We start from the raw sequence: 21785 nt of genomic DNA, 5'->3' as shown, positions 1-21785 counted from the left end.
AGATTGCTCAGACTGAGAGGTCACTGCTAAAGTGTGGTTTCTGCTAGCCGGGAAAGCCAAACTCTCTTCTCGACATTGTAGCCTTGACTAATCCATGTGGGAACGTAACACATCACCTACTAAGCCACAGCACAGGATCTATATGAAGCTGTAATCAGGCTTGAGAGGATCTGAAATTAACTTCCTAGTTAGCTTCCTTGTTTGTGCTCTGATTATCAGCAGAGATGCACAATGCACAAACAAGATTCATCCTCCTGGGTTAATAAATATCACTACTTCATAGCCAGGGCCAAAAAAGGCGAAGTCTGACATCTCTCCTCTGCTTTAAGAGCACTTTTCCAGGACCAGACGCACGCCCCTTCCACTACTGCCAAAGTTTAATTTTTGTCTCTAATGCGTTTTGCTAGCAGAGCTTAAAGGTCATATCCCTGAGGCTACAGCTCAGTTTGTGCTGTCAGAGCCCATCCTTCTCTTCACAAAATGAGCAGTCATCTTGGATTAAGTCCGACTAGAGGACACAGGGAAAGTGAGACTCTTAATAGGGGCTAGTAGCGCTTTCACATGGATCCTAATCCTGGGAGGGTCAGTCAAGACTTGCAGCATTGTCAAATACCAGCTCCTGGCATCCAGCAAACATGCTCTCCCAGCAATGAAATCTTTCCACGGTGAGTCAACTGGCCTAAAGGAGAATTTCCTCAGCAAAGGAGAAAGAAGATTTGTGACATTACTTTGGACTGTCAGGTGGAGGCCCAAAAGCCTATGCCTGTCCTGCTGGAGAGCTATTTCCTACTCTCTCTCCGCCCTCCTCCCCGCATCCCCATCCCCATCCCAACTGCCCTCCTGCTAATCTTGAATAATCAGCCAGTCTGAGTGTGCTTGTGTAAGCACACACCTCCTGGGAGTGGTATTCTGTCCCATCTAGTGGCATCGAGACCACTTAGAGAGATTAATGAGTCTGCTCCACAGACTTAAACTAACAGCCATATGGCTTTCAGACCATGCCGTAGAGGCTCATGCATTTAGTTCCAGAGGTTCCAGGTTCAATCCTACCCGCGAAGGATGGGGTTTGTCAGGTTTTACGCTTGTTCCCACAGCACAATGATCCATGCACACAGCACTGACAGGCACTGGATCAATGAGTTCTTTTTGTGTGACATGTTTTTTGCTTGTTTATGCACAGTTCAAGTTTTGAAATTCAGCCTCTTGCTCCAGTGCAAATTCAAATAACTTAAGTCCATCTCCTTTCAGAGATCCCAAAGCAAAACCAGTGGGGCTGTTACACGGGGAAGGGGAGAAGATGGTACAGCACTGAGACTCCAGAGCACATAAAACTATGTCCCCATGTACTTGGATGTCTGGCAAGCGTCCGTTTCCCCCCAGCATTGTCAGCCATTCTCTGCACCCCAGATCGGAGATTAGGTGTTCATCATCTCCCTCTTTCCCTTCTAGTAAGGAACAGTGTCTGCACTGTCCTGCAGATGTGAGATATGGGATACTGACCCTGCCATGCCCAGTACTGGTCTGGAGATGGGTTATATCAATCCCACAATCCCCATCAAACAGGTCATACTAAAATAAACCAACTGAAGACCCCCCAGTTATTTCCCCTCATAAATAACACAACTGACTTCTTACTTCAGAGCACAGCAGGCAGGCTAGCATTCCCCAGTCTCCAGCCCTGCAATACCAATCCCGGGGTGGTTTGGCCAAAGGACTGATTGCTCACCACGCTGGATAACCCCTCAGTTTGCAGAATGATTCACAGTCACGCAACTAGAGGGGCTGAGTTCAGCTGAATTCTTCCCCCAAAGCTGGCCAAGAAGCTGCTTGGGATAAGGACTATTTTTCTACCTGCTTTTTCCTCCTGTTCTGTCTTTAGGGGGTTGACTCTGGGTGTTGTGCTTTAAACAAATCGCCTGGCAGAAATTCTCATTGTACAGAGTCCATTTTGTCAACAAGTTAAAACGGTGTAGACGCTTTTGGCTAAGGTGTGCAAGGACAAAGGCTGGGATTTCCTGTATGTGTAACAATGCTGATGCTCTTTAGCATTGAGTGCACATCGGTAACTTCTTCGGGGCTGCGAAGTCCGATGTTCAAATATGCCCAGCTGAGCAGAGAGCCCAGACGCTGCAAGAAAATAAACCGTCACCATTGTAATAGCTGCAGCTCTGCGGTTTGGCAATTTCATGCTTCCGCTTTATGGGTTTCCCGAGCTGGGCCATAGAAATGTAGGGGGCGGGAGGGGGAGTATTGCCAGCATCAAAGCCAAGAAGGTGCTTGCAGGTTTCAGAGCTGAAGTGAGCTGTAGCTCACGAAAGCTTATGCTCAAATAAATTGGTTAGTCTCTAATGTGCCACAAGTACTCCTTTTCTTTTTGCGAATACAGACTAACACGACTGTTATTCTGAAACCTGTCAAATTAATTGGTTAGTCTCTAAGGTGCCACAAGTACTCCTTTTCTTTTCATGAGTTTTCTTCAGCTCTGGTGCTCTCGGAAACAGCAACGGGGGCCGAGGAGGGGGGGAGAGCGGGGAGACACACAGACAAAGGCACTAAACGCTTCCACTTTTCTTTCCTTCCAGCAAAAACCACCAAGAAAGGGAGGAAGAACAAACATCGCCCTGGGTGTTTTACAGATTGCTGCCCGGCTGCCCGCTGCTCTTTCATCGGGGTCTGTGGGACGCTGCCGGTGGCTTCTTCGGGGTGTCCGAGCCTAAGAGCTGTCTACTTTCATTGGCACCAGGCTACCGGCCCTAGTCGGCAGGCAGAGCTCCCATTGATTTAAAACAACGGGGGGTTACCTGACGAGGGACTGCAGGATGTAAAGCCTGGAGCAGCCGATGCACGAGAAGCAGAACTACAAAATAACATCGCGCTGTCTTTTCTTCTTCTGTTCCTGGAACTTTTCAGTTCTCTGTCCCTTTCCCTTTCCTGACGCAGTTCAGGGCTTTGTAAGAGCAGCTAGTCTCTTGCGTCCATTGGTTTGTCCCAAACGAAGTCTTTAAGCACAAGACAATAGATCACGCATGATCCCTCAAGTTTCAGGTAAACAAAGCAGAGACTGCTGAATGGGAATTAATTTGCAAACTGGACACCATTAACTTAGGCTTGAATAAAGACTGGGAGTGGATGGGTCATTACACAAAGTAAAACTATTTCCCCATGTTTATTTTCCCCCCTACTGTTCCTCACACATTCTTGTCAGCTGCTGGAAATGGCCCACCTTCATTATCACTACAAAAGGTTCCCCCCCCCACTCCTACTGGTAATAGCTCACCTTATCTGATCACTCTCCTTACAGTTTTCAGAGTAGCGAAGTAGCGAATACAGTGAAGTTGATAGATTTCCACTCCATACGGCTAAATGCAATGCCTTGGTAACACCCATTGTTTCATGTTCTGTGTATATAAATCCCACCACTGTATTTTCCACTGAATGCATCCGATGAAGTGAGCTGTAGCTCACAAAAGCTTATGCTCAAATAAATTTGTTAGTCTCTAAGGTGCCACAAGTCCTCCTTTTAGTTTTTTTGTGGATACAGACTAACAGGGCTGCTACTCTGAAAAAAGCATCACAGTCACACCCTCATGGGCTTTCTGTTCAACCAGCTGATTTGGGATTATTAACATTTCTGCTCATATGCCTCCAAAAACAACACAGCCTCTCTCTCCTGCCCCCAAAGAGCCTGACAGACATTTGGACAACTTTGGCACAAAGTCTTTTATTCGTAACAAGAGTAAAAGACACTGGTAAGTTTATACACAGGCACACTTTTAAATCCCGCTGCAGACACTGTTCAAAAGGAGAGGCTAATGCCTCATAATTTCTTTTTTAAAAGTCAGTTCAAATAAAAATCTGGCCAAGATGAAAACTAGAATGACTTCCAGATAGACTGTAACGTGACTTTGTCCCATGTGACTTCGACACCTACAGGCTACATTGCTGCAATGTGCTCTACCCGGGTTTAGTTGTGTAGGACCAATTGAAGACAGAGCTAGTGTAGAATGCAATTGCACAGGGCTAATCAGCATGTTTATATCCTGCCTCTGTGCTCTTTCCTCTGCGCTGCGGCTCATCCATCCCTGGGTGAAACTGAATCATTACTTGCAATACACAAAACCATAAATTGCATTACATTAGCACCTAAAGACCTCAACCAGCGATCAGAATCCAAATTGTACTAGGAGCTGAGTGCACCAGAGGTGTCAAACTCATTATACAAAAAGGGTCAAATTCTACTTTTGGGTATGGTCCATGGATAACAGTATACATTTCTGTACTTGCCTCTGTCCAGAGCAAGAATACTCACTGATATCAAAAAGAAAAGGAGTACTTGTGGCACCTTAGAGACTAACCAATTTATTTGAGCATAAGCTTTCGTGAGCTACAACTCACTTCAAGCTTATGCTCAAAAAAATTGGTTAATCTCTAAGGTGCCACAAGTCCTCCTATTATTTATTAAGTACTTCACTGTCACACTCAGTATCACTCAGTGGGAAGTAGGTCCACTCCTATTTGCACCCTTTCTCCCTCTTCCTACCCCATGCTCATCTCTGTTTCTATCCCTTTTCCTTGTCTTTGCATCTCTCTTTCTTTCTTTATCTTTGCATTTTCTTCTCTGCAACATTTCCCAGTCACTGACATTGAAGTGCTATTTTAGTTAGCACTCCAGTGAAATTAAGGGGGACAACAGAATTCATGTCTTTGAGAGCTATTGTTTCAGGCTGTCTGCAGACTGAGGCTTGTCTACTGAGAGAAATTGATCGGCATTACTAGTATCCTTATGGTGCTGTAGTTATACCTGTACAACTCCCCATGTGATAAGTCTGTTTTGGAATAACAGTGGGCATTTTTTTTTGTTAGTTTATGTTGCTTCAATAAGCTAAACTGAAAAAAAAAAGCTGCTTTTATAATTACTGGTATAATTATTATTGGTGTAGTACATTTCCCCGTGTATATAAGCCCTCAGAAAGGCAACACTGCATAAGTTGTTTACTTTTGGTTCACATTTGGAAGGTTTTCTTCACAATCATGAGAGCTAAGGAAATGTACATTTTAAAAGGCAAGTTAATATTCTCCACAATCTGTATATGTCATAAGGGCCACACAAATACATCATGTGGATCAGCTCTGACTCATAGGCCATATGTTCAACACCTCTAGTGTATGTGCATGTTGCAAAAGACAGTTCCTACCCCAAAGACTTGACAGTTGCAGATGATCTAGGCACAAGTGCCTGTCTAGTGCTTTTTAAATTGAGTTAGCTAACATGATTTGAAACATTCCTTCACAGATGGAATGGACACAATGTAATATCTGTAAAATTATGCTAGTTAGCTCTGTTGTAACCTAGGTGGTGTGCCTTGCCCTACACCAGGGTTTAAAAAAGTGTTAGTTAACCTGTGTTAGCTAACATGTTTTGTGTGGTTTTTTTTAAATACTCACCTCTTATTCTAGCCTAGATACACTCTAAGGCCCAGTCTTGATTGGCCAAGAGATCATCATGTTAGCTCAACTGAGTTAACATAATCAAGAAGCCCTCAACACTCATCAGACTAACACATTTGAAGCTGTGTTATCTGGCTGTGTTTTAAAGTCTTGCGGAGGGGGGTGGGCTATGTTTGGACTTGAAGAGTCAGTGTGCCTTGTCCATACTATCCTTTTAACCATTAGTTATTAGGTGTTAGGTAACATTACCCCTTTAAACCTACTCTAGACAAGGTCTACAAGACTCTCTTCTCTATCTTTGACTCCTACACCAATTGCATTTCTCCAGAATGCCTAAGTTAACTGTCCCAAGGGTGCAGCTGATAGGAGTTGGAGACAAGTTGGAATAGGGTGGTGAGATCTCACTCTAGAATTTACTCCATCTCAGCCTCCTCTCTTGTGTAAGCATTGCAAACCACTGCTGTTGGAAGTGAACTCTTGCTTGCTTGGCATTCACCCTCCCCTGGCTTAATTCCACTTTGTGTATGTGCTCTAGATCACAGTGCAGTAGGGTGGTGCGGCATATAGTAGTCCTAATGAGTAATTGGTATTTCTTGCCAACTCAATCCCTACAGAATGCATCCATGCCACAGTGACAGGCACCCCAGAATAATAATTAGTAGCTGGAGATCTACAAATTGTTTTGCCTTGGGTTTAATGTACAATTCAGTGATGCTCTTAATCTTTGATGGCATGAGCTGTGGTAAAAGTGGGATCTCCCTTATGGTCTGCCCTGTTAAAAGCCACTGAAAGGAAGATCAACACAAACAGCCGGCAGACCAGAGGGCCCCTTCCATCCTCTGTCCGTAGCCTTCGGGGTGAGATAAGCCACAGCCTCGCTATGTGAGGTCTCTTAAATCCACTAGCCCCTCTCCTCAGCACCAGCTTCTTGATGCAACCACCCTCCTAGACCCACCAACCCCAAACCTTGCACCATCAGCCTGGTCCCACCAACCCCCCCACCTGCACCCATCAGCCTGGTCCCACCAACAAACCACCCCCCCTGCACCCATCAGCCTCGTCCCACCTTCCCTGCACTCATCAGTCTGGTCCCACCAGTCACTCCTGCCCCGCACCCATCAGCCTGAACCCCCAACCCTCCCCCACACCCAGCAGCCTGGACCCACCAACTCCCCCTGCCCCCTTGCGTAAGAACATAAGAACAGCCATACTGGGTCAGACCAAAAATCCATCAAGCCCAGTATCCTGTCCTCTGATAGTGGCCAATGGCAGGTGCCCCAAAGGGAATGATAGACAGGTTATCATCAAGTGACCCATGCCCTGTCACACAATGCCAGCTTCTGGCAAAGAGAGGCTAGGGACCCCATTCCTGCCCATCCTGGCTAATAGCCATTGATGGACCTATCCTCCATGAATCTACCTAGCTCCCTTTTGAACCCAGTTATAGTTTTGGCCTTCACAACATCCTCTGCCAAGGAGTTCCAGAGGTTCACAGTGTGTTGTGTGAAAAAATATTTTCTTCTGTTTGTTTTAAACCTGCTACCTATTAATTTCATTTGGTGGCCCCTTTTTCTTGTATTACGAGAAGGAGTAAATAACACTTCTTTATTTACTGTCTCTGCACCAGTGATTCTAAAAGCCGGTCCACTGCTTGTGGAGGGAAAGCCCCTGTCGGGCCAGGCCGGTTTGTTTACCTGCCGTGTCTGCATGTTCAGCCAATCGTGGCTCCAGGCCAATGGGAGCTGCGGGAAGGGCGGCCAGCATGACCCTTGGCCCACGCCGCTTCCTGCAGCCCCTATTGGCCTGGAGCGGCGAACCGCGGCCAGTGGGAGCTGCAATCGGACGAAACTGCGGACGCGGCAGGTCAACAAACCAGTCCGGCCCGGCAGGGGCTTTCCCTGCACAAGCGGTGGACAGGCTTTGAGAACCACTGCTCTACACCACTCATGGTTTTATAGATCTCTATCATATCCCCCCTTAGTCGCCTCTTTTCCAAGCTGAAAAGTCCCAGTCTTATTAATCTTGCCTCATACGGAAGCTGTTCCATACCCCTAATCATTTTTGTTGCCCTTTTCTGAACCTTTTCCAATTCCAATATATCTTTTTTGAGATGGGCTGACCACATCTGCACGCAGTACTCAAGATGGGGGCGTACCATGGATTTATATAGCGGCAATATGATATTTTCTGTCCTATTATCTATCCCTTCCTTGATGATGCCCAACATTCTGTTCGCTCTTTTTGACTGCCGCTGCACATTGAGTGGACTAGGGGGGGAGGGATAGCTCAGTGGTTTGAGCATTGGCCTGCTAAACCCAGGGTTGTGAGTTCAATCCTTGAGGGGGCCATTTAGGGATCTGGGGCAAAAATTGGGGATTGGTCCTGCTTCAAGCAGGGGGTTGGACTAGATGACCTCCTGAGGTCCCTTCCAACCCTAACCTTCTATGATTCTATGAGTTCAGAGAACTGTCCACAATGACTCCAGCGGCCTGGACCCAGGGACCCCAACCCCCTGGTCCCCGCAGCCTGTCCCACCAAATCCCCTCCCCCACACCCAGCAGCCCGGTCCCACCAACCCCCCTCCGGACCCAGCAGCCTGAACCCCAGGCCCCGCATCCATCAGCCTGGTCCCACCAACGCGCCCCCCGGACCCCGTAACAGCCTGAACCTCCCCCCCCCCCCCACGCCGCCTTTCCCACCAACCCCCCCGCACCCAGCAGCCTGGTCCCCAGCCCCCCGTATGCAGCCCCGCCCCTGCCGGCCAGCCCTCGCCCCCGAAGGCCACCGCCACCGCGCTCTCCCGGCCGGGCTCCCTCGGCCAATCAGCGAGGCGCGCCGGGCCGGGGCGGGGGCGGGGGCGGGAGCGCGGGCAGGCCGGGGAGGGGAGGGCGGCGCAGCGGAGGCTGCTGGAGTTGCCGCCCGGCTCGGAGCTGGCGGGGACGCGGCCGCTGCTGCTGCTGCTGCGCTAACCGGGGCGGGTCCGAGCAGCCGGCGGCACCCGGGCAGGGCTGCCCCCTTCTCCCGCGCGCCTCGGGGCACCCCCGCCGCTCCGAGCTGCCCTCCCCGCCCGCGCCCCGTCCCGCCCCGCCCCGCCCGGGCTGGCTCCGGAGCCCCGACGGGAGGCGATGAGCCTGCCCTGGGCACCGCGGCGCGCTCCCTCCCCGGCGGTGTGAGCGGCGGCGGCGGGGGAGAAGGGGGTCCCGCGGCGAGGGGAGCCGGGGGGCGGCGGGCGATCGGGCTCCTCCCTCCCCCCGCGCTGGGCCGGCGCCGCCGAGCTGTGCCATGCTGGACGCGCAGTCCGCCGAGAAAAGCAGCAGGATGAAAAAGTTGCGGAGAACTTTGTCGGAGAGTTTCAGCCGAATAGGTGAGTCGGGTCCCCGGCCGCCGCCTCCGCTCTGCCCCCTGCGCCGCCTGCCCCGGCGCCTCGGGGGGCATCCTGGCATCCACGCGTGCTGCCCACGCCCACGGGGAACCGTCCGCTTGGCAGGAGACCTCTGGAGCTGGGGGGGGCGATCACATCCCAGGGAGCTTAGCCTACTTGGGGGCTACAGGACTTGGCCCTTCATCCCTAAAGAGTCAGGGCTGTAAACTCCAGCCCCTCCTTTTGTAATGAAACTAACTAGAGGGATGTAGAGAGGGACAAGGTGGTTGAGCTAATATCTTTAATGGGCTCAACTTCTGTTGGTGGAAGAGACAAGCTTTGGAGCTACACAGAGTTCTTCTGTTGGTCCAATAAAATATATTGCCCACCTTGTTTTTCTAACATCCTGGGACCAACAGGGCTAGAACAACACTGCCTACAAGGAGAGAGAGATCTGACTAATAAGTGAGCAGAGCTGGAAGGGGCTTGTGGGGTCAGTCTAGGCCATTGGCATCACTTGTCTGTTTCCCTACAGTATAGTGAGGATGTCTTGTAACATAGGTGACAAAAGGAAGTGGTATGGAACTGGTAGAATTACTTTCTTACGCCTAGAGGATCAGATTTAGTTATGTGTTAGCTTTCTTGTACCTCCTTGCCTCAGCCTACCTCATGCCATCTTTTTCCTCAGGCCTCTATCTCCTAATTTTTCTCTCCCTCTACTTTAATTTTGTTATCTCTGTAAATATATTATTTAGCTCTGCAAAGTAATTTGGGATGGAGTTTGCCTGATAGATGCTAAACTGAAATTGTGCTTTATAAGTAAAGATTCTTTCTGCCCGTCTAACTACTTATCAAGTACCATTGTGCTTTACAAAGCTGCTATGCATTGTGTTTTACAAAACTGAAAAACTCTAGCAGTGTTCTGTAGATAATGTTCCTATAGATAATGAGTGTTCCTATAGATAATGTTTGAAAACTAACAAAGATTTCTCAGTACCTTCTGAAACTCAGATGCTACAGCATGAGCCTGCAATTGAATTGACTGAAAAGAAATAAAATTAAAATTGACTAGTCTGCTTTCAATGCTACACTGAGAGATCTAGACAAAAATAAAAGCACGTCTAGTAGAAAAGTAAATTACTTTTAATGTTTGTCCAACAGGTAAAATGTTTGTTAAAAAATACACCACCAGACAACATCCCCTTAAGGCTGAGGCATGAGGTCGGAAAGCAGATGATGATAGTTAAGCAGTGATGGTTAGGAGACTAAACAAAAGAAGTCTGTCCATCATCTCTTGCTGCTAAATCCTGTCATTCTTTTGCTGATGTAAACCGTGTTGAGATAGCATGTTATACTTTGTATTGCTGATCTTATCATCTCCTGGCATTACTATCTAATTTTCTTTTTGGTATCAGGTTGCTTTGCCTTAAAAATTGTTATTTACTGATCTTCTTGGAATTCTTTGTCATTGTTCTCTGCACTTTAATATTTTTCATTCAAATTGACATTTTATATCTTTGGCATAATACATAAAAACGACACGAGCACGTCGGGACAAAATTAGAAAGGCCAAGACACACAATGAGATTAAACTAGCTTGGGGCATAAATGCCGAAAACATTTTACAAATATATTAGAGGCAAGAAGAAGACCAAGGACGGGTAGGTCCATTAATCAATAAGGAGGAAAAGACAATAACAGAAAATGCAGCAGTGACTAAGGGTTGAATGCCTTTTTTTGTTTTCACCAAAAAGGTTAGCAGTGATTGGACAACTGACATAATGAACATCAGTGTAAATGTAGTAGGATCTGAGGCTACAATAGGGAAAGAACAAATTAAGAATTACTTAAGCAAATTGGATGTCTTTAAGTAAGTAGGGCCTGATTAAAATACATCCTAGAATTCTTAAGGAACTGGCTGAAGAGATCTCTAAACCATTAGCGATTATCTTTGAGAGCTTATGGAGGACAGGAGAGATCCCAGAGGACTGGGAAAGGGTACTATATTTGCCCTTTTATAAAAAGGGGAATAAGGACAACCCAGGGAATTGTAGACCTGTCAGCTTAACTTTGGTATTCAGAAAGACAGTGGAGTAAATAATCAGTTTGTAAAAACCTAGAAGATAACTAACAGTCAGCATGAATTTGTCAAGAACAAATCATGTCAAACCAACTTAATAGCTTTCTTTGACAGGATAACAAGCCTTGTGCATTGGGGGGAAGCAGTAGATGTGAGATATCTCAACTTTAGTAAGGTTTTTGATACTGTCTCATATGATCTTCTCATAAACTAGGGAAATATAGACTAGACGAACCTATTATAAGGTGGGTGCATAAATGGTTGGAAAACTATACTCTGAGAGTAGTTATCTATAGTTCCCAGTCAAGCTGGAAGGGCATATCAAGTGGGGGTCCCGTAGAGCGGTGGCTCTTAACCTTTCCAGACTACTGTACCTCCTTTCAAGAGTCTGATTTGTCTTGCGTATCCCCAAGTTTCACCTAATTTAAAAACTACTTGCTTACAAAATCAGACATAAAAATACAGAAGTGTCACAGCGCAGTAGTACTGCAAAATTGCTTACTTTCTCATTTTGACCATATAATTATAAAATAAATCAATTGGAATATAAATATTGTACTTACATTTCAGTGTGTATATAGAGCAGTATAAATTAAGTCATTGTCACTATTAAATTTTAGTTTTAACTGACTTTGCTAGCGCTTTTATGTGGCCTGTTGTAAAATTAGACAAATAACTAGATGAGTTGAGAAGACCTCTGAGTATCCCCAGAGGTACATGTACCCCTGTTTGAGAACCATTGCTGTAGGAATCTGTCTGGGTCTGGTTCTATTCAATATCTTCATAAATGATTCATAATGGTATAGAAAATACTCTTAGAAAATTTGCAGATGATACCAAATCGGGAGCGATTGCAAGCGCTTTGGAGGACAGAATTAGAATTCAAAATGATCTTGACAAACTGGAGAAATAGTCTGAAATAAATGGGATGAAATTCAATAAGGACAATGCAAAGTACTAATCAAATGCCCAAATACAAAATGGGAAATGACTGCCTTGGAAGGAGTACTGCAGAAAAGGATCTGGGGGTTAAAATGGATCACAAACTAAATGAGAGTCAACAATGTAATACTGTTGCTAAAAAAGCAAATATCATTCTGGGATGTGTTAGCAGGAGTATTGTAAGCAAGACACGAGAAGTAGTAATTCTGCTCTACTCAGCCCCAATAAGGCTTCAGCTGGAGTACTGTGTCCAGTTCTGGACACCACACTTCAGAAAAGATGTAGACAAATTGGAGAAAGTCCAAAGGAGAGCAACAAAAATGATTAAAGGTCTAGAAAACATGACCTCTGAAGGAAGCTGCGGAAAAAATGGGTTTGTTTCTTCTGGAGAAGAGAAGACTGAGGGGGGACATGATGACAGTCTTCAAGTACGTAAAAGGTTGCTTTTAAGAGGAGGGTGTTAAATTGTTCTCCTTAACCACTGAGGGTAGGACAAGAAGCAATGGGCTTAAATTGCAGCAAGGCAGTTTCAGGTTAGATAGTAGGAAAAGCTTCCTAACTGTAAGGGTAGTTAAGCACTGGAACAAATTACCTCGGGAAGGTGTGGAATCTCTGTTGTTAGAGTTTTTTAAGAACACGTTAGACAAACACCTATCAAGGATGGTCTAGATCAGGGGTGGGCAAACTATGTCCTGGGGACCACATCTGGCCCTTCAGACGTTTTAATCCGGCCCTCGAGTTCCTGCTGGGGAGCAGGGTCCAGGGCTCGTCCTGCTCCATGTGTGCCATGGCTCCACGTGGCTCCCAGAAGCAGCGTCCTGTCCTCTGGATCCTATGCATAGGGGCAGCCGGGGGGCTCTGTACGCTGCCCCAAGCACCGGCTCTGCAGCTCCCATTGGCCAGGAACTGCAGACAGTGGGAGATGCAGAGGTGGCGCCTGTCGACTGGGCAATGTGCAGAGCTGCCTGGCTGCGCCTCTGCACAAGAGCCAGAGAGGGGACATGCCGCTGCTTCCGGGAGCCGCTTGAAGTAAGCGCTACCCGGAGCCTGCACCCCTGAATCCATCCTGCGCCCCTGCCCGAGCCCTGATCCCCCTCCTGCTCTCCAAATCCCTCAGTCCCCGTCCAGAGCACCTTCCTGCACCCCAACCCTAGCCGGATCCCTCACCCCCTGCCCCAGTCCGGAGCCCCCTCCCACATCCTGAACTCCTCATTTCTGACCCCACCCCAGAGTCCTTACCCTCTCACACACCCCAACCCCCAATTTTGTGAGCATTCATGGCCCACTGTACAATACCTAGATGTGGCCGGTAGGCCAAAAAGTTTGCCTGTCCCTGGTCTAGATGAGCGGTTCTCAAACTATGGGGCAGGCCTTCCAAGGGAGGTGTGAGCTCTATGCTTTTTATTTATTTATTTAAGAGTTCTGGCTATCAGCCCTGGGTGGCAGGGACTTATGCAGAAGGGTCATGCGTAACCAGGAGGTGGGGATGAAGAGGCTAGCCAGAGCCTTGCCGCCCAGGGGCTGACAGCTGGAGCCCGACACCCAGGCTCGGGCTCTCCTCTCACCCCGCCCCCTCCCAATCCCTCACCTGGAGGTGGCAGGACTCTGGCTGTCACCTCCAGGGTGGCAGCAGCAGCTCAGAAGCAAGGGTGACAATGGGGCACTAAGTCTGCTGTGAAAATTGATATTGACAAATATCACTTTTCACATTGCCTCCCTTACTTATGAGCTGCTGCTGGCACATCCCTGCCTTCAGAGCTGGGCGCCCGGCCAGCAGACACTTCTCTATGCTCTGTCTTGAGAGCTGGGTGGTGGTATACGTACTTGGGGGGAGGGAAGGGGTGTAAACAACTACAGTACAAAGAAAGGGGGCCCGATCAAATAAGTTTGAGAATCACTGGTTTAGATAATATTTAGTCTTGCCTCGGTGCAGGGAACTGGACTGGATCACCTATCAAGGTCTCTTCCAGTCCTACATTTCTGTGATTATTTTTGGTGTGGTGTCTAAATCAACTAGTATCTCATTTTCAGTTCACACAAATAGCATAAGAATAGTCGTTGACTGCAGCCAAAAGGGGGAGCAGAGCAGCTTGGGAGGCATGCAAAGGTGTCTTAATTTAAGCTGTCTTTGTTCTCCCATAATTCAGAGCTGCTGAGCACAAGGGTGGGCCCCTGGCTGCTCTAAATTACGCTGTTTGCCAATGGCCCTGAGTGACAACCTTGGATCACTGGGTGCAGACACACCTAATTCCCCTTGTCATGCCTCTTACCCTGACTGTGGAGATGGGGGTAGGCTCAGAGCCATTATGCTCTTCATTATGCACTGTCTCACCAGAGGATTCCCACACAGTGGTCTGATCCCACTGTGGCTGGCTCTGCTCGTTTTAAAGTTGCTTTGTGCCAGTAGTACAATGTGAAGTGGCCTGAATGTAGGAGAGAATGTGGCATGTAGTGTCCTTGTGATGTGAATCTACTACAGTTACATCAAGAGGATGCTAGACCGTATACTGGTGCCGTAATTTTTGGTGTGTGTATTGCAAATCAACTCCTTACAAACCCTAATATTTAAGAACTGTAGGCTTTTAAATGGAAGAAAGTATCTGAATCCAGACAACACCTTTCCTTTGTCTTCCTGTAACATTCATATTTATAAAGGAGAAAATGATGCCTGGAGGAATAATAAGTTCCAAGTTTGGAGCAAATATTTACATCCGCATCATAAATCCTTGTATCCCCATATGAAAATAGTGTTTGTATAATCACACATGTCCAGAGCTAGAAATATGCTTTTTAAAAAATAAAAAGCATAATTATGTATTTGGTGGATCTGATTGATCAAGTAGATAATAGTTAAAATATATAACCATGGAAGTTTTGCTTTTTAAGAAACCAAGACTAAGTTTTGTTTTTTTTTTAAATGGGTGTCTAAAGTTAGCTTCTTAAATAAAGCCCTGATCCTGCAAAGACGTAAGCACAGGCTTAACTTAATGTATTGTGAGAAGTCCCATTGACTCTAAGTCTTTTGCAAGATCAGGGCCCAACAGGGCTAACTTCCAAAAATTTTATTTCCACTTGAGTCTTCTGAACATTGGGCAGACGTGCTGTGACTTGAGTCCAAGCCCCGTCACTGTATAGTGTGGTGCAGCTCAGGCTGTAGACCTCTGTCAGTCTATTTGGTGAAGTATGGACATCTTAGCACAGCTGTCAGATGCCGGATCCAGCAATTGTAAGCCCAGGTTAACAATACAGTGCAGACAAACCCATTGAGACTGATCCAGAGTTCACTGAATTCAGTAGAAAGACTCCAGTTGAGTTTATTGGGCTTTGGATCAGGCCTTACTGAGGAGCTTAAATGTAGAACCTTTTTTTGAAAAACTTGGTCCAAGTAAATTAAATATACAAAGACCCAAGTCTACTAATAAAATGCTTTGGCAATAGTAATGGCTATTATAAGGACAGTGACTGTTTGTATGTGCATTATCATACATTGATTCTTTGGGTTGGCATCAGCATGTGGGGCAGTTGGCTGAGCTTACTCTAATAATTGGGTCTTCTCTTAAGAACATAAGAATGGCCATACTGGGTCAGACCAAAGGTCCATCAAGCCCAGTATCCTGTCCTCTGACAGTGGCCAATGGCAGGTGCCCCAAAGGGAATCCGATAGCTGCAGCGGCACAGGAGCCAGCAAACAGAGTTGTAAACAGGGGAGTTTGGGTGGGAGTTCTGTTAGAGGAGAAGGTATTTGTAGGTGGTAGTGTTTTGGTTTGGTTTGTGTTTCCCAGATTAACAGGATTTAGGTGGGAAGGCTATGACAGGTACAGAGGTAGCAGTGGGAGTGACCGAAGTAGTGGAAGACACAATGAAGATGACTGGTTGTGGAAGCTGCGGTATGTACATGATCCTGGAGGGGGTACCTGAAAAGAGTTTCGTCTGCATGAAGTGCCACCTGATAGAGCTGATGGAAGAAAAGATCTGAGGATTGGAGATACAGGTGGAAAGTCTGGTTGATTTTAGAAGTGGGTTTGAGCAGATTATGGAGCAAAGACATGAGGCGACTGAAGGGAAAAGCTCAGTCTTGCAGATGGAAGCAGGACCAAAGAACTCTGAGGGGAGGTTGCTGGGTGAAGAAAATAGACAGTGGAAGCATGTGACTAAGAGAACCAGGCAGAGGAAAAGATGGGCTAGTGAAGGAGAAATAGAGCTCAAGAAGAGCTCTATTACTAAACTGGGAGGAGTGGTAGATACGCTGGAGGGGAGGGATAGGATACAGAAGGACCTAGACCAATTGGAAGATTGGGCCAAAAGGAATCTGATGAGGTTCAATAAGGATAAGTGCAGGGTCCTGCACTTAGGACGGAAGAACCCAATGCACAGCTACAGACTAGGGACCGAATGGCTAGGCAGCAGTTCTGCAGAAAAGGACCTAGGGGTGACAGTGGACGAGAAGCTGGATATGAGTCAGCAGTGTGCCCTTGTTGCCAAGAAGGCCAATGGCATTTTGGGATGTATAAGTAGGGGCATAGCGAGCAGATCGAGGGACGTGATCGTTCCCCTCTATTCGACATTGGTGAGGCCTCATCTGGAGTACTGTGTCCAGTTTTGGGCCCCACACTTCAAGAAGGATGTGGATAAATTGGAGAGAGTCCAGCGAAGGGCAACAAAAATGATTAGGGGACTGGAACACATGAGTTATGAGGAGAGGCTGAGGGAGCTGGGATTGTTTAGCCTGCAGAAGAGAAGAATGAGGGGGGATTTGATAGCTGCTTTCAACTACCTGAAAGGGGGTTCCAAAGAGGATGGCTCTAGACTGTTCTCAATGGTAGCAGATGACAGAACGAGGAGTAATGGTCTCAAGTTGCAGTGGGGGAGGTTTAGATTGGATATTAGGAAAAACTTTTTCACTAAGAGGGTGGTGAAACACTGGAATGCGTTACCTAGGGAGGTGGTAGAATCTCCTTCCTTAGAGGTTTTTAAGGTCAGGCTTGACAAAGCCCTGGCTGGGATGATTTAACTGGGAATTGGTCCTGCTTTGAGCAGGGGGTTGGACTAGATGACCTTCTGGGGTCCCTTCCAACCCTGATATTCTATGATTCTATGATTCTAAGAGGTTTACAGAGTTGGAAAGTGAAGAAGGGGCTCAGCAGGTGGTCATTGAAGGTGGAAGGGCAAGGAAGAACAGAAGAGCGGCTTGTCATATAGGAAAAGGGGAAGAGTCAATGGAGACTACACCAAATATGAGCCACAGGAGGGTTGAAGAGGATTACAAGGGAGAATAGGAATGGAAAGAACTTGCAGCCAGAGGGAACAGGGGATAGACCGGAGAATCGCACCATCACCAGGAAAAGGCAGTTCAGTGTGATCGGGGACTTCTCACTGAGAAGAATAGACAGGCCTGTAACCAGAGCTGATCCAGAGAACAGAAGGCTGTGCTGTCTACCAGGTGCTAAGATATGGGATGTGGACCTGAGGTTGAAGAGGATCCTAAAGGGAGCGGGAAAGAATCCACTGATCGTCCTTCATGTGGGAACAAATGATACCGGTAGATTCTCACTGGAACATATCAAGGGAGACTATGCCAGGCTGGGGAAGACACTTAAGGAAGTCGAGGCTCAGGTGATCTTTAGTGGGATTCTGCCCATTCCTAGAGAAGGGCAACAAAGGTGTGACAAGAATTTGACGATCAACAGATGGCTCAGGCAGTGGTGCTATAAGGAGGGCTTTGGGATGTATGGCCACTGGGAGGCATTCATGGACAGAGGACAGTTCTCTCGGGATGGACTTCATCTGCGTAGGGAGGGAAATAGACTTCTAGGATGGAGGCTGGCACAACTGATTAAGAGAGCTTTAAACGAGGAATTTTGGGGAGATGGTTGGGAGATGTCCAGGTAAACTCCACGCCGGATTTTAGCATTGAGAGGGAAGAAAACGAAGTAAGAAAGGATACAGCTGTGGGTAGGAGAATGGACATAAGGAGGAAGGGCAGTGTGGATACCAGTCTAATAGGTCATGCTGGCTGTAGAATGTCCATGCCTAATCGGGTAAAGAATGTGAGCGAAGCGAAGCGAAACAGCAAAAATTAAGATGTTTGTACATCGCTGCGAGGAGCCTAGGTAACAAAATGGAGGAACTAGAATTACTGGTGCAGGAAATGAAACCAGATATTATAGGGTTAACAGAAACATGGTGGAATAGTAGTCATGATTTGAGTACAGGTATTGAAGGGTGTGTGCTGTTTAGGAAAGACAGAAATAAAGGTAAAGGTGGTGGAGTAGCATTGTATATCAATGATGAGGTAGAATGTAAAGAAATAAGAAGCGATGGAATGGATAAGACAGAGTCTGTCTGGGCAAAAATCACATTGGGGAAGAAAACTACTAGATCCCCCCCGTGATAGTGCTTGGGGTGTGCTATGGACTGCCAGGATCTAATTTGGATATGGATAGAGCCCTCTTCAATGTCTTTAATGAAGTAAATACTAATGGAAACTGCGTGATCATGGGAGACTTTAACTTCCCAGATACAGACTGGTGGACAAGTGCTAGTAATAATAATAGGGCTCAGATTTTCCTAGATGCAATAGCTGATGGATTCCTTCAGTAGTTGCTGAATCGACAAGAGGGGATGCCATTTTAGATTTGGTTTTGGTGAGTAGTGAGGACCTCACAGAAGAAATGGTTGTAGGGGACAACCTTGGTTCAAGTGATCATGAGCTAATTCAGTTCAAACTGAACGGAAGGATAAACAAAAATAAATCTGCGAAGAGGGTTTTTGATTTCAAAAGGGCTGACTTTTAAAAATTAAGGAAATTAGTTAGGGAAGTGGATTGGACTGAAGAACTTATGGACCTAAAGGCGGAGGAGGTCTGGGATTACTTCAAGTCAAAGCTGCAGAAGCTATCGGAAGCCTGCATCCCAAGTAAGGGGAAAAAATTCATAGGCAGGAGTTGTAGACCAAGCTGGATGAGCAAGCATCTCAGAGGGGTGATTAAGAAAAAGCAGAAAGCATACAGGGAGTGGAAGATGGGAGGGATCAGGAAGGAAAGCTACCTTATTGAGGTCAGAACATGTAGGGATAAAGTGAGAGAGGCTAAAAGTCATGTAGAGTTGGACCTTGCAAAGGGAATTAAAACCAATAGTAAAAGGTTCTATAGCCATATAAATAAGAAGAAAACAAAGAAAGAAGTGGGACTGCTAAACACTGAGGATGGAGTGGAGGTTAAGGATCATCTCGGCATGACCCAATATCTAAACAAATAGTTTGCCTCATTCTTTAATGAGGATCTTGGGGATAATGGTAGCATGACAAACGGGAATGAGGATATGGAGGTAGATATTCCCATATCTGAGGTAGAAGCGAAACTCGAACAGCTTAATGGGACTAAATCGGGGGGGGGGGCGGCAGATAATCTTCATCCAATAATATTAAAGCAATTGGCACATGAAATTGCCAGCCCATTAGCAAGAATTTTTAATGAATCTGTAAACTCGGGGATTGTACCGTATGACTGGAGAATTGCTAACATAGATCCTGTTTTTAAGAAAGGAAAAAAAAGTGATCCGGGTAACTACAGGCCTGTTAGTTTGACATCTATAGTATGAAAGGTCTTAGAAAAAATTTTGAAGGAGAAAGTAGTTAAGGACATTGAGGTCAATGGAAAATGGGACAAAATACAACATGGTTTTACAAAAGGTAGCTCGTGCCAAACCAACCTGATCTCCTTCTTTGAGAAAGTAACAGATATTTTTTAGACAAAGGAAATGCAGTGGATCTAATTTACCTAGATTTCAGTAAGGTGTTTGATACGGTGCCACATGGGGAATTATTAGTTAAATTGGAAAAGATGGGGATCAATATGAAAATTGAAAGGTGGATAAGGAATTGGTTAAAGGGGAGACTACAGGGGGTCATACTGAAAGGTGAACTGTTAGGCTGGAGGGAGGTTACTAGTGGAATTCCTCAGGGATCAGTTTTGGGACCAATCTTATTTAATCTTTTTATTACTGACCTCGGCACAAAAAGTGGGAGTGTGCTAATAAAGTTTGCGGATGATACAAAGCTGAGAGGTATTGCCAATTTAGAGAAGGACTGGGATATCATACAGGAGGATCTGGATGACCTTGTAAACTGGAGTAACAGTAATAGGATGACAGGTTTCAGAGTAACAGCCGTGTTAGTCTGTATTCGCAAAAAGAAAAGGAGGACTTGTGGCACCTTAGAGACTAACCAATTTATTAGAGCATAAGCTTTCGTGAGCTACAGCTCACTTCTTCAGATGCATATCGTGGAAACTGCAGCAGGCTTTATATATACACAGAGAATATGAAACAATACCTATTCCCACCCCACTGTCCTGCTGGTAATAGCTTATCTAAAGTGATTTCCAGCACAAATCCAGGTTTTCTCACCCTCCACCCCCCCACACAAATTCACTCTCCTGCTGGTGATAGCCCATCCAAAGTGATAACTCTTTGTAATAACTCTAAGTAATAGGATGAAATTTAACAGTGAGAAGTGTAAGGTCATGCATTTAGGGATTAATAACAAGAATTTTAGTTACAAACTGGGGACGTATCAATTAGAAGTAACGGAGGAGGAGAAGGACCTTGGAGTATTGGTTGACCACAGGATGACTATCAGCTGCCAATGTGATATGGCCGTGGAAAAAGCTAATGCGGTCTTGGGATGCATCAGGCGAGGTATTTCCGGTAGAGATAAGGAGGCGTTGGTACTGTTATACAAGGCACTGGTGAGATTTCATCTGGAACATTGTGTGCAGTTCTGGTCTCCCGTGTTTAAGAAGGATGAATTCAAACTGGAACAGGTACAGAGAAGGGGTACTGGGTTGACCTGAAGAATGGAAAACTTGCCTTATGAAAGGAGACTCAAGGAGCTTGGCTTGTTTAGCCTAACCAAAAGAAGGCTGAGAGGAGATATGATTGCTCTCTATAAATATATCAGAGGGATAAACACCAGAGAGGGGGAGGAATTATTTAAGCTCAGTACCAATGTGGACACAAGAACAAATGGATATAAACTGGTCATTGGGAAGTTTAGACTTGAAATTAGACGAAGGTTTCTAACCATCAGAGGCTTGAAGTTTTGGAATAGCCTTCCAAGGGAAGCAGTGGGGGCAAAAGATCTATCTGGCTTCAAGATTAAACTCGATAAATTTATGGAGGAGAAGGTAAGATGGGATAACATGATTTTGGTAATTAATTAATCTTTAACTATTCATGGTAAATAGGCCCAATGGCCTGTGATGGAATGTTAGATGAGGTGGGATCTGAGTTACTACAGAGAATTCTTTCCTGGGTATCTGGCTGGTGAATCTTGCTCACATGCTCAGGGTTCAGCTGATCACCATATTTGGTGTCAGGAAGGAATTTTCCTCTGGGGCAGATTGGAAGAGGCCCTGGGGGGTTTTTGCCTTCGTCTGCAGCGTGGGGCACGGGTAACTCGCTGGAGGATTCTCTGCACCTTGAAGTCTTTAAACCATGATTTGAGGAGTTCAGTAGCTCAGACATAGGTGAGAGGTTTATTGCAGGATGGGTGGGTGAGATTCAGTGGCTTGCATTGTGCAGGAGGTCAGACTAGATGATCATAATGGTCCCTTCTGACCTTAATATCTATGAATGAACAGACAGGTAATCATCAAGTGATCCATGCCCTGTCACCCAATCCCAGCCTCTGGCAAACAGAAGCTAGGGACACTATTCCCCGCTAATAGCCATTGATGGACCTATATAGCTCCCTTTTGAACCCCATTATAGTATTGGCCTTCACAAGAACCTTTGGCAAGGAGTTCCAGAGGTTGACAGTGCGTTGCATGAAAAAATACTTCCTGGTGTTTGTTTTAAACCTGCTACCTATTAATTTAATTTGGTGGCCCCTGGTTCTTGTATTATGAGAAGGAGTAAATAACACTTCCTTATTTACTTTCTCTATACCACTCAT

The 21785-nt window shown here is 46.1% G+C and overlaps 1 protein-coding gene across 3 annotated transcripts in view; it reads left to right on the top strand.

The window, feature by feature from the left end:
- The first annotated feature begins 8336 nt into the window (after window positions 1-8336).
- CDK14 (cyclin dependent kinase 14) overlaps window positions 8337-21785 on the top strand; it is a 501539-nt gene continuing 488090 nt past the window's right edge. For all 3 annotated transcript variants that reach the window (XM_073334004.1, XM_073334006.1, XM_073334009.1), the window contains exon 1: window positions 8337-8812. In XM_073334004.1, the coding sequence (XP_073190105.1) occupies window positions 8731-8812 (82 nt within the window). In that variant the 5' untranslated portion in view covers window positions 8337-8730. The remainder of the gene's footprint in view (window positions 8813-21785) is intronic.

This window comes from Lepidochelys kempii, chromosome 2 (genome assembly GCF_965140265.1).
Source record: "Lepidochelys kempii isolate rLepKem1 chromosome 2, rLepKem1.hap2, whole genome shotgun sequence".
Taxonomy (NCBI): domain Eukaryota; kingdom Metazoa; phylum Chordata; order Testudines; family Cheloniidae; genus Lepidochelys; species Lepidochelys kempii.
This window is presented reverse-complemented; position numbering and strand designations above follow the sequence as displayed.